The sequence below is a fragment of the Molothrus ater genome, chromosome 26 (assembly GCF_012460135.2).
Source record: "Molothrus ater isolate BHLD 08-10-18 breed brown headed cowbird chromosome 26, BPBGC_Mater_1.1, whole genome shotgun sequence".
NCBI lineage: Eukaryota > Metazoa > Chordata > Aves > Passeriformes > Icteridae > Molothrus > Molothrus ater.
Window position 1 is genome coordinate 1,002,209 of NC_050503.2, and position 12,144 is coordinate 1,014,352.

General features: G+C 64.7%; 1 protein-coding gene across 4 annotated transcripts in view; it reads right to left on the reverse strand.

Moving 5' to 3' along the window:
* Positions 1–12,144, reverse strand: part of NFIC (nuclear factor I C) — a 40,455-nt gene that overhangs the window by 2,622 nt on the left and 25,689 nt on the right. For 2 of the 4 annotated variants that reach the window (XM_036399313.2, XM_036399312.2), the window contains exons 3-10: positions 8,577–8,648; positions 8,028–8,102; positions 7,768–7,891; positions 7,131–7,255; positions 5,340–5,468; positions 5,041–5,225; positions 3,527–3,686; positions 1,858–1,943 (exon numbers count right to left, since the gene is read on the reverse strand). In XM_036399313.2, coding sequence (XP_036255206.1) covers positions 1,858–1,943; positions 3,527–3,686; positions 5,041–5,225; positions 5,340–5,468; positions 7,131–7,255; positions 7,768–7,891; positions 8,028–8,102; positions 8,577–8,648 — 956 coding nt within the window. The remainder of the gene's footprint in view (positions 1–1,857; positions 1,944–3,526; positions 3,687–5,040; positions 5,226–5,339; positions 5,469–7,130; positions 7,256–7,767; positions 7,892–8,027; positions 8,103–8,576; positions 8,649–12,144) is intronic. The other 2 variants (XM_036399315.2, XM_036399316.2) reach the window with 2 other exon arrangements.

Here is a 12,144-nt window from a genome sequence, read left to right on the forward strand (position 1 = left end):
ATTGTTTCCCCCCCAGCCCCAAGTTCAAGTTCATTCCCGATTACCTCATGTCTGGTTTCCGTTGGAAACGAGACAGCTCGGGGCCGCTGCTTCCCTTAACCCTTCCAGGCCCCACCACACATGACCAGAGCGTGGCAGGTCTCAGCTGCCCCTCCTGGGACACCAACTCCTACCCCCGTGCCTCAGTTTCCCCAGGCAGAGCATCCTCGAGCCCTGGGGAGCCTCCCTGAGCATGACTAGGGACACCCATTCACAGGGACCCTGGGGGTCCTGGGACTGCGAGGGGCTCTGACCCCTATCTCTGGACAGGGACTCTGGCCCCATGCTCCTCCAAGGCTCTCCTGGTGCTGCCCCAGGTCTCCTCTTTAGGGACCCAAGGCCATTGGAGTGCTGCCCACCCCATGTGCAGGACTGGGGAAACTGAGGCAGGCTGGGGGATGTGATCAGAGCCGGGTCCCCCGTGTTTTTCCTCTGGAACGGCACAGCACCCTCGGGTGTCCCAGCTCATGGTTCCCAAATCTCACAGCCTGGCACAGCACAGCACCCCCAGGTACCCTGTGTCACTGCTCACAGCCCCCAGGTGCCCACCCGGCACAGCACAGCACCCTGAGTACCCCCCCCCAGCCAGGGCAGCACCCCAGGGTGCCCCAACATGCACTGTCCACACCCCATCCCTCTGTCCTGTCACCCGTGTCACCTGCCAGGCAGGACTGCAGCTGCCCCTGCAGGGAATGCTGAGGCCAGACCACTCGTGTCACAAGTGAGGCCAGGAGCTGCCACCCCTGTCCTGGCACCATGGCACTGCCTGCAGCACCAGTGCCAGCTCCAGAATCCAGGACTAATGGAAAGCCCCTGGAAAGGCACACACGACCTCCTGCTGCAGCTGGAGTGGCCACGGGCACAGCTGAGCGAGAGCAGTGCCCATGCCCACACTGAGAGGGACCCACGGCCCTGGTGCTACTCCTTTGGGGATGTCCTGGGCACCTAGGCAGGGTGGTGCCAGGGGGTGCCAGGCAGGACGCAGCCAGAGCACAGCAGTGACCTCCATGATGGATGACTTGTGGTGGCCCCGAGCCACCAGCAGTGCCTAAAGCCCTGGCACCGGGTGCCCGTAGCGAGGATGTCACGGCAGCAATGCCCATGGGCTGCAGCGGTGATGCCAAGGCAGTGATGCTCACAGCAGCAAAGCTGGCAGTGACAGTGCCAGAGCTGCAGTGCCATGGTGGTGATGCCGATGGTGGCACTGCACATGGAAATAACCCCACAATGGTGACGTACACAGCAGTGGTGCCCAAAGTGGCATTGCCACAGTAGCAACACCCATGGCAGTGATGCCATGGTGGGGACGCCCACAACAGCAATGTCTGCAGTGGCCAGGCCAGTGGTGGCAATGCCCACAGCGCTGATGCCACTGCTGTGGTGATTCTCCTTGTGGCCTCAGACATGGTGGCAAGGCCACAGCAGCGATGGCCACAGAGGTTACATCCACAATGTCCCACGGCAGTGATGCCACAGTGGCGATACCCCCGGTAGTGCCCAGAGCAGCAATGCCCACAGGAGCAATAAACATGGCAGCAATGCCACGGCGGTGATGCTGTGGTGGCAAGGCCCATGGCAGTGATGCCATGGTGGCAATGCCCTCAGCAGCGATGCCAGGGCAGTGATGCCATGGCAGTGATGCCACGGCACCATGGCATGATGCCAGGGGCACCATGGCCGGGAAGCCCACATCAGCAATGTCACATCAGTGACAGCCACAATGGCAATGCCAGCACTGGCCATGCCCACGGTGATGCCATGGCGAGGGTGCCCGGGGCGAGGGCAGGAGGGTCCCCCCAGCAGCATCCCCGCTCTCACCTGTGCCTGATAGATACTCCCAGGATCCCTTGGTCCTAATCCCACGAAGGAACGGTTCGCAGGGGGCGTGCCTGGTGCAGAGTAGGCTGGGGAACAAACGAGAGCTCATTAACGGGGCTGTGGGTGGCACTGCCATTGTCCCCCCAGGGGCCAGGCCCGGCCCTCTCCCTGGCACTGTTGGGACGGAGCTCCCTGGCACCCGGTGCTGGCGACCAGGCGACGTCCCTGGCTGTGACCTGCTGGCAGGCGAATGGACCCAGGGGTGCTGCACCCAGGGATGCTGTGCTCGGACGGTGCCACCCTGAGGCTGGAGGGGCGAGGTGCCCCGGGATGCAGGTGCAGATGGTGCCCCTGGCTGTGCCCGCGCTGTGGCTCCCAGACCTGAGCTGCCACGGGGGGAACAATGGCAGTCTCCAGTTCCACTTGGCCGTGTCACCCTGCTGCCACCTCCATCCCTCAGCTGAGGATCCCTCAGCAGTGGGACCTCCAGCCCGGCTGAGCCTCTGGGTTCAGACCTGCTGGAAGTAGAGTGCTGCCAAGGGGAATGGCGGATTTGGAGCCAGCTGCACCCCCTGGGGACAGCCAGTGTTCTTCTACCACATCCTGCCCTGAGCCTGCAGGAACTTGCACTCCTCTGTCCCTCCCCAAGGCTGTGACCCCATTATCAGCCAGGCCATCCCATGCTGTCCCCTCCAGATTGTCCAGGCTTTGGCTTCTCCATGCCATGGGATCTCCACACCTGCTGACCAGCTGCTGGCAATCAGCCATGGCCCATTACCCAGGGACAACGGCTCCATCAGGCAGGGCTTGACTGTGTGGGGACACAGCAGCCACTCGGGGTACCATGTCCCATGGGTACAGCAGGATGGGAACAGGAACAACCCCCTCACGGAGTGTGGCGACGGCACAGTGTCCCACCACTGCAGCACACACCCCCGTGCTAGGCTGGGGTGACACCAACTCCCCTCTGGCTGCTGGGCCCAGCACCCAAAACCCTCCTGACCAAGGCACTTAGGGCCCCTGAGGTGGAGGGGAGGCCAAGGAATTTGTCAGCCACCATGCTAACAAACCCCCAGGTGCCACCTGCGAAGCGCTCTGGGGGACCCACACACAGTCCCTGCTCTGGTGTCACCCCACATCCCCAGCAAGACCAAAATCCCCGGCGCCAAGGACCCCCATGGCAGCAAGAGTACAAGAGCCCACACAACACCGCAGGCACACTGTCCCTAGTCCCAGTGCCACCCGCGTGCCAGCTGCTCCCCGTTCCCGGCAGCACGGCCACCACCATGGTGGGATAAACAGACACGGAGAGACCATGGCCTCCCCCACAGCACTGCCCACACCGAGGGTCTGGGCAGGACACTGCTTTGGAGAGCCCTGCCACGGCTCCACTCATGCTCAGAGGGACAAGGGGCTCGAGCTGGTCCCTGGGACCAGCACGCAACCCCTTGGCTCAGCGGCCACAGCGGCCACCGGCCCAAACCCTGTCCGCTCCGACCTGCCTGAGACCCAGCAAACTCATGGCGTGCCGGCTGCCGCCCTCTCCCCGGCTGCGGGGAGGCCACCTCCGCCAACATCCCCCCAGCACGGGACAGGGGGACACCCTGGGGGGCTGTGAGAGGAGGGGCCAGCCGGGCCGGGGAGCAGGGTGGGCGCCGCGGGTGCTTACTGGGTGATGTCGGCGAGGTCGTCCCTCCCTCGGAAGTTGTCGTGGTGGATTTGGTGTCAGGAGAGACGGCCAAGCGGGGCATGCCGGGGGGAGGTGGCGGCGCCAGCATCTGCGTGGGCAGGTAGTGGCTGGGCACTTTCACTTGACCACTTCCATTTAACTGGGGACAACACAGACAAAAAACAAACAGCACAAGCCATTAGGATGCACGCGCACAGCAGCACGGCCGGGGAGCCCCGGGGACAGCCCCGGCACAGGCACGGGGTGTCCCTCACTGCACACATGAGTTTGGTGGGTCTCAGAGCAGCCCTGAACGGTCGGCGCTGGCAGCAGGCAGGAAATGACGGCGGGACAGGAGGGGTTTGGGGGCTGTGGGGGCCATGCTCCGTAGGGGTCATGACCCAGAGTGGCGCACGCTGCAGCTGGGACCCCTCTCTACAGTGACAGGGGCGTCTCTGAAGCACTCCTTGGAGAGGTAGGGGCACCCAGAGCCTCCAAAGGCTCCTGCACCAGTGCTCCGTGCCCAACCTGGCCGTGGGCTGCTCCTGATCCGGTTCCAACAGCCCAGCACTGAGCCACCGCACAGGGGAACAGTGGCCATGCCCCTCACCCTGGCATCAGCCCCTGCTGGTGAGGGGAAACAGGAAAGTGGGGGCCAGAGGTCAGTCAGAGGGGCTCCCCAAGAGCTCAGCATCTGGGAGGACAAAGGGGGGCACAGGACAGTATGGGAGCAGGAACACCCCCAGGCTCTGGCTTCGGGTATGAAGGGTGCCCTCCATGGGGTGTGTGGGGTGCTGGTGGTGCGGGGTGTGTTGTGGGCTCTGGGTATATGGGGTGATGGTTTGGGTGCTGCACTCACTGGGTGCTGTGTGTGCACGGTGCTGGTTACAGAGGCTGTTGGTGATGGGAGCATGGGCTGTGGGGTGATGGCTGTGTGGGGTCCCATGTCTGTGGGGTGCACTGGGTGCATGGGAGTGCAGGGCACTCTGACAAGGGAAAGCCCACAGCAGCACAGTGTGGCTCTGCCACCCCTGTGGGGACACTGGGGACACGGGTACAGCTCCAGAGGAGCTGACAAGTCACCCGTGGGCTCTGCAGGTGGATGGGGCACATCAAGCCCATCACTCTCCAGGACACGCTGGTGGACGGTGACTCCAGGAGATGGTCACACACCCCTGGAAGACACCTTGCTCCCCCCAACACCCCAACACCGGCTGACGGCTCAGCCCCAGCACCCCAACACCCGCAGTGCCCCGTGCTGGGCCGGGGCACAGCACCTCCATCGCCACAGACACGAGGTGCCAACACGGAGCAGGCGCAGCAGCGCTCCCGAACCAACGCACGGCACGGCTGGAGCTCAGCCCCAGAGAACACCCCGCCAGTGCCATCGGAAGACCCCGATCCCCCCCGTGCGGCGGCAGAGGTGACAGCGGCGGCGCCGGTGCAGGGGACTCTCGTCGGGCAGCCCGGCTGGCAGCAGCCCCCGGTGCCCACGGACAAGGCTGCGTCCTTACCGGTCCGGGCTGCTGGTTGGACGGGTCGCAGGCCAGCGAGACGAGATCTTTGAGCGGGTCCTGCGGGTTGAGATGAGGCGGGTACCGGATGGCCGTGTGCGGGAAGTAGGTGGAGGCCGTCTGGGGAAGGATGGAGGTGGTGGGGAAATGCAGCGCAGACGATGGGTGCGGGCTTCGGGCGATACCTGCGGGTGACAGCAAAAGGGGACACGCACCTGTGTCACTAGCTAGTGGCTACCCCAGCCCCCCGACCCCTCAGCGCTCGCTCTGTGCCTCGGTTTCCCTGGCAGGACACTCACCACTGTGCACAGCGATGACGGGACGGTGGTGCTGCGTGAAGCTGCTCAGCCGGGGCGAGGAGTCCTGGGGTGATGGGCTGTTGAAGGGGGACTTGTCCATCTCTGTCTTCTTCACAGTGGGGGAGATGCCTGGGGAAAGCAGGGGACAACGTCAGGACCTGCCATGGGGCCCCAAGTGCCACGGCTGCTGCCATCTCAGTGCAGTGTTGGGGGAGCTCATTCCAGGGGCAGGGGGCACCCCAGGGTCAGGGTGGGCACGGGGAGGGTGGTGGTGTGAGCCAGCAGGAGGGTGGGCACCTCTGGGGGCACACCTGTGTGCATGAATGTGTGTGCATGTGTGTAATGTACCAGCACAGCTCCGTGCCTGTGTGTGCACACACACAGCTGTGCACAGATGTGTGCTCCTGCAGGTGTGTGCATGCAGGTGCACACAGCTCTGTGCGTGTGTGTCCCACCCTGGTGGCAGAAGTGGGTGCCCTCACGGATGCCACTGTGACCCTGCAGCCCCCACATGGCACCCACCTCCCCTGGCACATGGGGCTGGGGGCTACAGCAGCTCCTGGGGAGGCAGAGAGGTGCCAGCATGGGGGTGACCACCCCAGAGACTCCTGGCAGTGGCGGCTGCCCAGGTCCCCGAGGCCACCCCAGGGCATGGGGCTGAGCGGGGGGGTTGGCAGGCACGTTAATCCCCTGCCTCGGTGGCTTTAGCTCTGGCCATTTGGCCCGGGCCTGGTAATGGGTTTAGCCCCTTCTCAGTCGGGCGTTAGGAGGATTTCCCAGAACATCCCGTACAGGATTGCCAAGCCCCCTTCCCGCTGCCAAGGCTGAGCCCCCCCTGCCAGCCACCCTCACCCCTGCCCGGGTCAGGCCACTGGCAGGGGACAGATGCCCTGGCACAGCTCCCTCCTGCCTCCATGCACCATTTTGGGGAGGGGGCTGCACCTTCCCCAGGACCCCCCCTGCACCAGCCCCACGGGCAGGATGGCGTACAGTCCCTGCACACATGGGACACAGTTTGGGGGCTGGACCTGCATCCCCCAAACCTCCTTCCAACAGGATTGGTGCCTCCAGCCCTCCAGCCAGGCACCCTCAGGCTCTGGCAGGGCTGGGGGGCTGCTGTGGAGCCCACCCCACCGCTGGGGGAGGAAGGAGAAGAGCCAAGGGAGGAGGAAGAGGAGCAGCTTCTTTGCCTGCACCTCGGGGTGTGGGAGCTGCTGTGCCAGCCCTGCAGCATCACTTTAATTAGCCCAGCCCCCCCTTTCTTAATGAACAGCTAATTGGGGCTTGTCTAGACAGGAAAGGGAAAAAAACCACCAAGCCAGAAAGCTGTCCACAGTGATGTGGGGCTGGGGGAGCTGACTTGGGGCTGGGAGAGGCTGGTGTGGGGCTGCCAGACCAGACATGGGGCTGGAGGCTGGGTTGGCCCTACAGAGAGAACCTATGTTGAAGTAGGGGTCCCTGTAGCAACACCACAGTCCCCACAGAGCCCTGCCCACAGTGGGGGGCCACAGACACGCCTGGGCACTCATGGAAAGCCTGTGCCTAAATCAGGAGGGCTTGACAGCAACCCCACAGACCCCATGGAAAAGCAGCAGGAATGTTCTGGGGGACTTGAGGGTGGCACTGCAGCCCCCATGGCCGATGTGTCCTGACCTTAAGGCCCATAGGGACACTGGGGCACAGACAGGGCCCAGATGGTCACACGGGGTCTGGCAGTGGTTTGCAGAATGTTGGGAGCAGGATGGGGGCCCCAGGGCACTGGAAGGGCACTGGTAAGGAGGTGGCACCTACCCCCTTCCATGTCTTCTGTCCAGTTGCGGCTGCTGCTGGTGGGGGAGTTGGAGGAGGTGTAGTACTCGCCCCCAGGGCTGGTGTCAATGTCATCCTCCATGGACCCCGACTTGTGCCGTTTGCTCCTGGGGACAGGGAAGGGTCACAGAATCACGTAATGGTTTGGGTTGGAAAGAACCTTAAAGCCTATCCCATTCCACCTCTGCCATGAGCAGGAACAGCTCCCACCATCCCAGGCTGCTCCAAAGCCCCGTCCAGTCTGACCTGGGACACGTCCAGGGATCCAGGAGCAGCCACAGCTGCTCTGGGCACCCTGTGCCAGGGCCTGCCCACCCTCCCAGGGAAGTGAATCCATCCAGCCCTGCCCTCTGGCAGTAGGAAGCCATTCCCCCTTGTCCTGGCACTCCATCCCTTGTCCAAGTTTCCTCTACAACTCTCTTGGAGCCCCTTTAAACACTGGAAAGGGCTCTGAGCTCTCCCTGGAGTTTTCTTTTCTCCAGGCTGAACACCCCCAGCTCTCCCAGCTTGTCATGGGTCAGTGCCAGCCCGAGGCAGGACCTGGCTGGCCCTTGCCTTCCCTACGGCCGTGCTGGGGCTGGCCCTGGCACCACCCTGGCACAGCCCCGGTGGCACCTACCCGCTGGAGGAGGTGCTGGGCAGTGTCCTCCTCATGCCGGTGCTGGAGGGGTTCAGGTCATAGGCCAGGTGGCCCTGCAGCTCCCCCAGGGAGAAGTTTGGCCCTGTGCCCGTCACCACTGGTGCTGCAGGGAGAGAGGGGGGGTCACTGAGGCTCGGTGGGGAGGGGAGCCCCAGCCCACTGTGGGCTGGGGGGGCTGTTGGGACACTGCTGTGCCCAGGCAGCCAAGGGTTGGGCTGTGGCATCACAGTCACACTCACTTCGGGACACCTGGATGAGCTCGGTGACACTGAACACCCCCGAGGTGACGAAGCTTTCCTGGAAGTCTGTTGAATCTGTGTGGGAGAGAGGAGAGTGTGCTGAGGGGGCAACAGGACCACCCCTCCCACCCTGCACTGCCTTCTGGCAATGTTTGAGGGCACCTCAAATCCCATCTGTCCCCCTCCTTAGCTTCCACTCTACTCCCTGAGCCAGCAAGAGACCACCTCAATTGGTTCTGTCTGCTGAAGATGCCCTGGACCTGCTCAGTGCCTCAGTTTCCCTGCGCCCGAGAGTGCTGGCACGGCTTGAGGCTTCACCCCCACCATGGGAACTCCATGGCAGCTGCTGTCCCCAAGGGCTGTGGCCTCTGTGGGACTCTGCTGGGTGTAGGACAAGGCTAAGGCTATGCCCAGCTCATTGCAGGGGCTAAGCAGTGGCTGGCAGCTTGACCATATGTCATAGGCCCCCCTGCCCCGCCATGGCAGGGACCCTGGGGACAGTCTGGGGTGTCCTTTGTCCTTTTCCCAGGCCCTGCCCTCTGCACTCACCCAGCGTGATGGGTTTGCTGTCCTCCTGGTCCGAGCCAATGCCTGTCCGGGGGCTGCTGCTCTGCTCTGCATCTGCAAGAGGCAAAGCCCAGGGTGAGCCCCCCGTGCCAGTGGCAGCCTCCACCCCGGTGTGAGCCAGGGTTGCCACCAGCTGACTGCCCTCCCGTTGCCCTGCTGGGGGAAACTGAGGCATGGGCTGCCCAGCAGCTCTCACCACACAGCAGGGCCACCACCAAGCTGGCATGTCCCCAGCCACTGAGGAACAGTCACCAACCAGCCCCCCTTGCGCTCCCTGCCCCCACATGCAGGGTGTGGGCAGTGCTCCCCACAGGAGGGGAACCCCAGGGCAGGGCTGGGTGATGGTCCCTGGCCCTGCTCCTGCCTCCTCTCCTCTCTCCAGCCACGGCCGTGACCCAGTGCTGCCCCACCAGGCAGTGTCACCGAAGCAGGGCACAACCTGTGGCACCTTGTTCTGCCTCTGCCCAGCTCCTGCAGGGCAGAAGGGCTTGGGAGAGCACCTACTCTGACCCCTGGAGCCCTGTCCAGCCCTGCTCCCTCTTGGCTAAAAATATCCTGGCTCAGACGCTGAGCTCAGCAGCCCTGGCACGGCATGGCACAGCCCAGACCCTGCAGTCAGAAGCATCCTTCGTCACCTGGCTGCTCCCAAAGCCCCTCCATAACTTTTGCCATGAATTTCTCCCCCATACTCCTTCTTCCCCCTGTTTCTCCATTCTCCTCCTCCCACCCCTTGGCCTCCGGCATTTCTCTCTGGCAGCCTTGGCAGATGTCAGGAAAGGGCTGAGACAATCCAAAAACACCAACAAAACCACGCAGCTGCAACTGCCAGCCCATGTGCCCGCCTCGGGATTTTTCCCTTTCTCCCTGCTTTTCTCCTCCTTTTTCTCCCCTCAAGTACCTTGCACTCACACGTGGCTCCCAGACTGGCTGGGCAAGTTATCCATGTGGTCCCCATGCCACCCTCCACCCTGACACCCCTGTGTGCTGCTCACCAGGCAGGTTATCCATGGGGGCAGTGGGACTGTGCCACCTCCCAGCCTGACACCCCGTTGTGCCCACACTCCCCGGTACTGCTCAAGGCTGATGCCAAATCAGCCATTTTGTCTCCCTGCCCAGCTGCTGCCATCCCCTCCAGCCATCCCGTGCCAGCCTGGCACCACGCTGGCAGCGCCATGGCATCCTGCCCTGATGCTGCTCACCGCCACCAGCCCCCCCCCGTGCCCGCACCCCAGGCTCCCTCCAGGCAGCCATTTTAGGGAGCAGAAACTCCCCCTGGAGACGGGCGCAGGGTTTTTTCCTTCCCTTCTCTCCATTTCTCTTTTTCTAGCCCTATTCCTGCATTTTGAAGCGGCTGCACGCTCAAGTATCGGGGTGTGGGTGGTGGGAGCGAACGGGGCACAAGCCAGCTGGGATAGGGGAGTGGCTGGGGACCCCCCCGCGCATCCATGGGCACCGCGTGGCCGGACACGGCCCCTCCTCGCCTCTAAAAACAACAAATCTGGCGGTGGCTCTGGAAGTGGTTAGCGTGGAGCCTGGCCAAGGCGCGGGACGGAGGCTGGCGGTCACAGCCTGAGGCCGGCCCAGCTCCCCACAGCCCCCAGCGTGGCCTCAGGGCTCCCGGGGACCCCAATGCCTCCCAGATGGCCCCACCTGCCTGGCCCTGGGTGCTCGGCCTCTGGGTGCCTCCCCAGGCCGTGCCCTCGCCTGGTGCCTCTGAGGTGCCCACGCAGCCTTTGGCTCAGCCCAGGGACCCCCACCACTCGCCCTGAGGTGCCCCACATGGAGCTTTGCCCACACCAAACCACCCAGCCTGGTCCCTGTTCCCCCAGGGCACTCGGGAGGGCCATCACCGGCCCTGGGTGCCCCAGGTGGGCCCCACGGCCCTGTACCCCCACACCGTGCCACGGCACCGCCCTGACCCGGCACCGCCAGTGCCCCTCACCGATCCCTGCTGCTGAGGGACCCTGGGGAGCTGTCCCCAAACCGAGCACTCGGCTCCCCCCCGCAGGAGCCCGAGCAGCAGCCGGGACTTTCCCGAGGAGCTCGGAGCTCCGGCAGCAGGGCCGGCCCCTCGCTGCCCCCTCTGTCCGGGCTGATGGAGGCGGTGGGTGCGAGGCCGGGGCCGGGGCTCGGCACGGCCGGGGCTCGGCACCCCCGGCGCTCCCCGTGGCTGGGCGGGCGAGCTCGCCAGCAGATTTCTGGCTGCCTCCTCGGCGCGGGGCGGCCGGGCCAAGCGCTGCTCTCACCGCCATGTGACGGCCGCCTGCGCCGGCTGGCGCGCTAAAATGGCGAAGGGAGCCCCGGGCTCACGGGCCGCGCTCCCCACAAAGGGTGTTTGGGGGAGACTGCAAACCCAACAAGTGGCCCGACTGCACCAGAGAGGAGAAAGGAGCCTGTAAAGCTCCCCCATGCCCCCGCTGCTTCGTTGATCCTGCGCCCTCCACCCCCTCAGGAGGCCGGGATGGGGGATGGAGGTGGGGTAGTCCTGCTGCCAAACTGTGGGGAGCTCAGCGGGGAGGGGGTTCAGTGCCGGGGTCGTCTCCGGCGAGGCAGAGGAGAGTGCTCAGTGCCCAAACAGGTCGATCCAATCTCTTTTAAAAATAGCCAAGTGTGTGCCCGGGGGGGCGCGGGCTGCCTGGGCTCCGGGCCGCGCTGGCAGCCTGGCCCCGTGCCATCCATTGAATTGCGGATCCCGCACCCCGGCCCCGCTGGCTGGCACGGTGCCCCCGGGCCCCAAGCGACACCCGCCCGCGGTCTCAGCGCGTGGGAACGACCCCCGGGCAGCAGGGCCGGCCCTGGGGGGTGTCACTGCAGGTCGGGTGCCCCCCGGGGCTGGCGCAGCTGCGGGAGAGCCCTGGCTCGGTGCCCGAGCGCTGACGGTAACAGGGCACGGTGTTACCGGCAGCGGCGCGGGCGCAGGCGCAGAGGCTGGAGGATGCCGGGGGCTGGGGGAGCTGCTGGCGCCGGTGTGTGCAGTCCCAGCCCCTCATCGAGGGCAGCAGCCTTCCCCCTTTTCCCCAGCTCTGCCAGCCGAGGGCAGGGAATGGGAGAGAGTTCAGCACTGCTGCCTGCAGGCTTCTGCCCCGTGCCTCAGTTTCCCTTGGGCTGGCTGAGGGAAACTGCCCCCCTGCCTCATGTTCCGTGGCACAGAGCCCCAGCACCTCCTCGGGTGTCACTGCATTCCTCCTGCTGCCCACGGCGACAGCATGGAGCAGTAGGGCCTGGAGTGAACAGCCTAGTCATAGTGGAAGACCCCTGGAGACCGGAGGGAGCCAATGTGCGGTGGGGCAGATCCCACTGCAAGGGCTGGGGCGAGTGAGGCTGCGGAAGGGTGTGATTTTGGGGCCCTGCCCTGTCAGACCCCCAGAACTCCTCATCCCAGTCTCGCAGTGACCCCAGGTCCGAGCGGCACCGCCTGTTCCGCTGCCCGTCCCACTGTCCATCTATCCTCTGCCGCCGCCAGGCTGGGGTGGCCCTTACATAAACCCGGAACAGTCCTGCTTGTGTAACCTCCTTTATATAATACCCTGAACCGCCGCGTGTGCCGGGT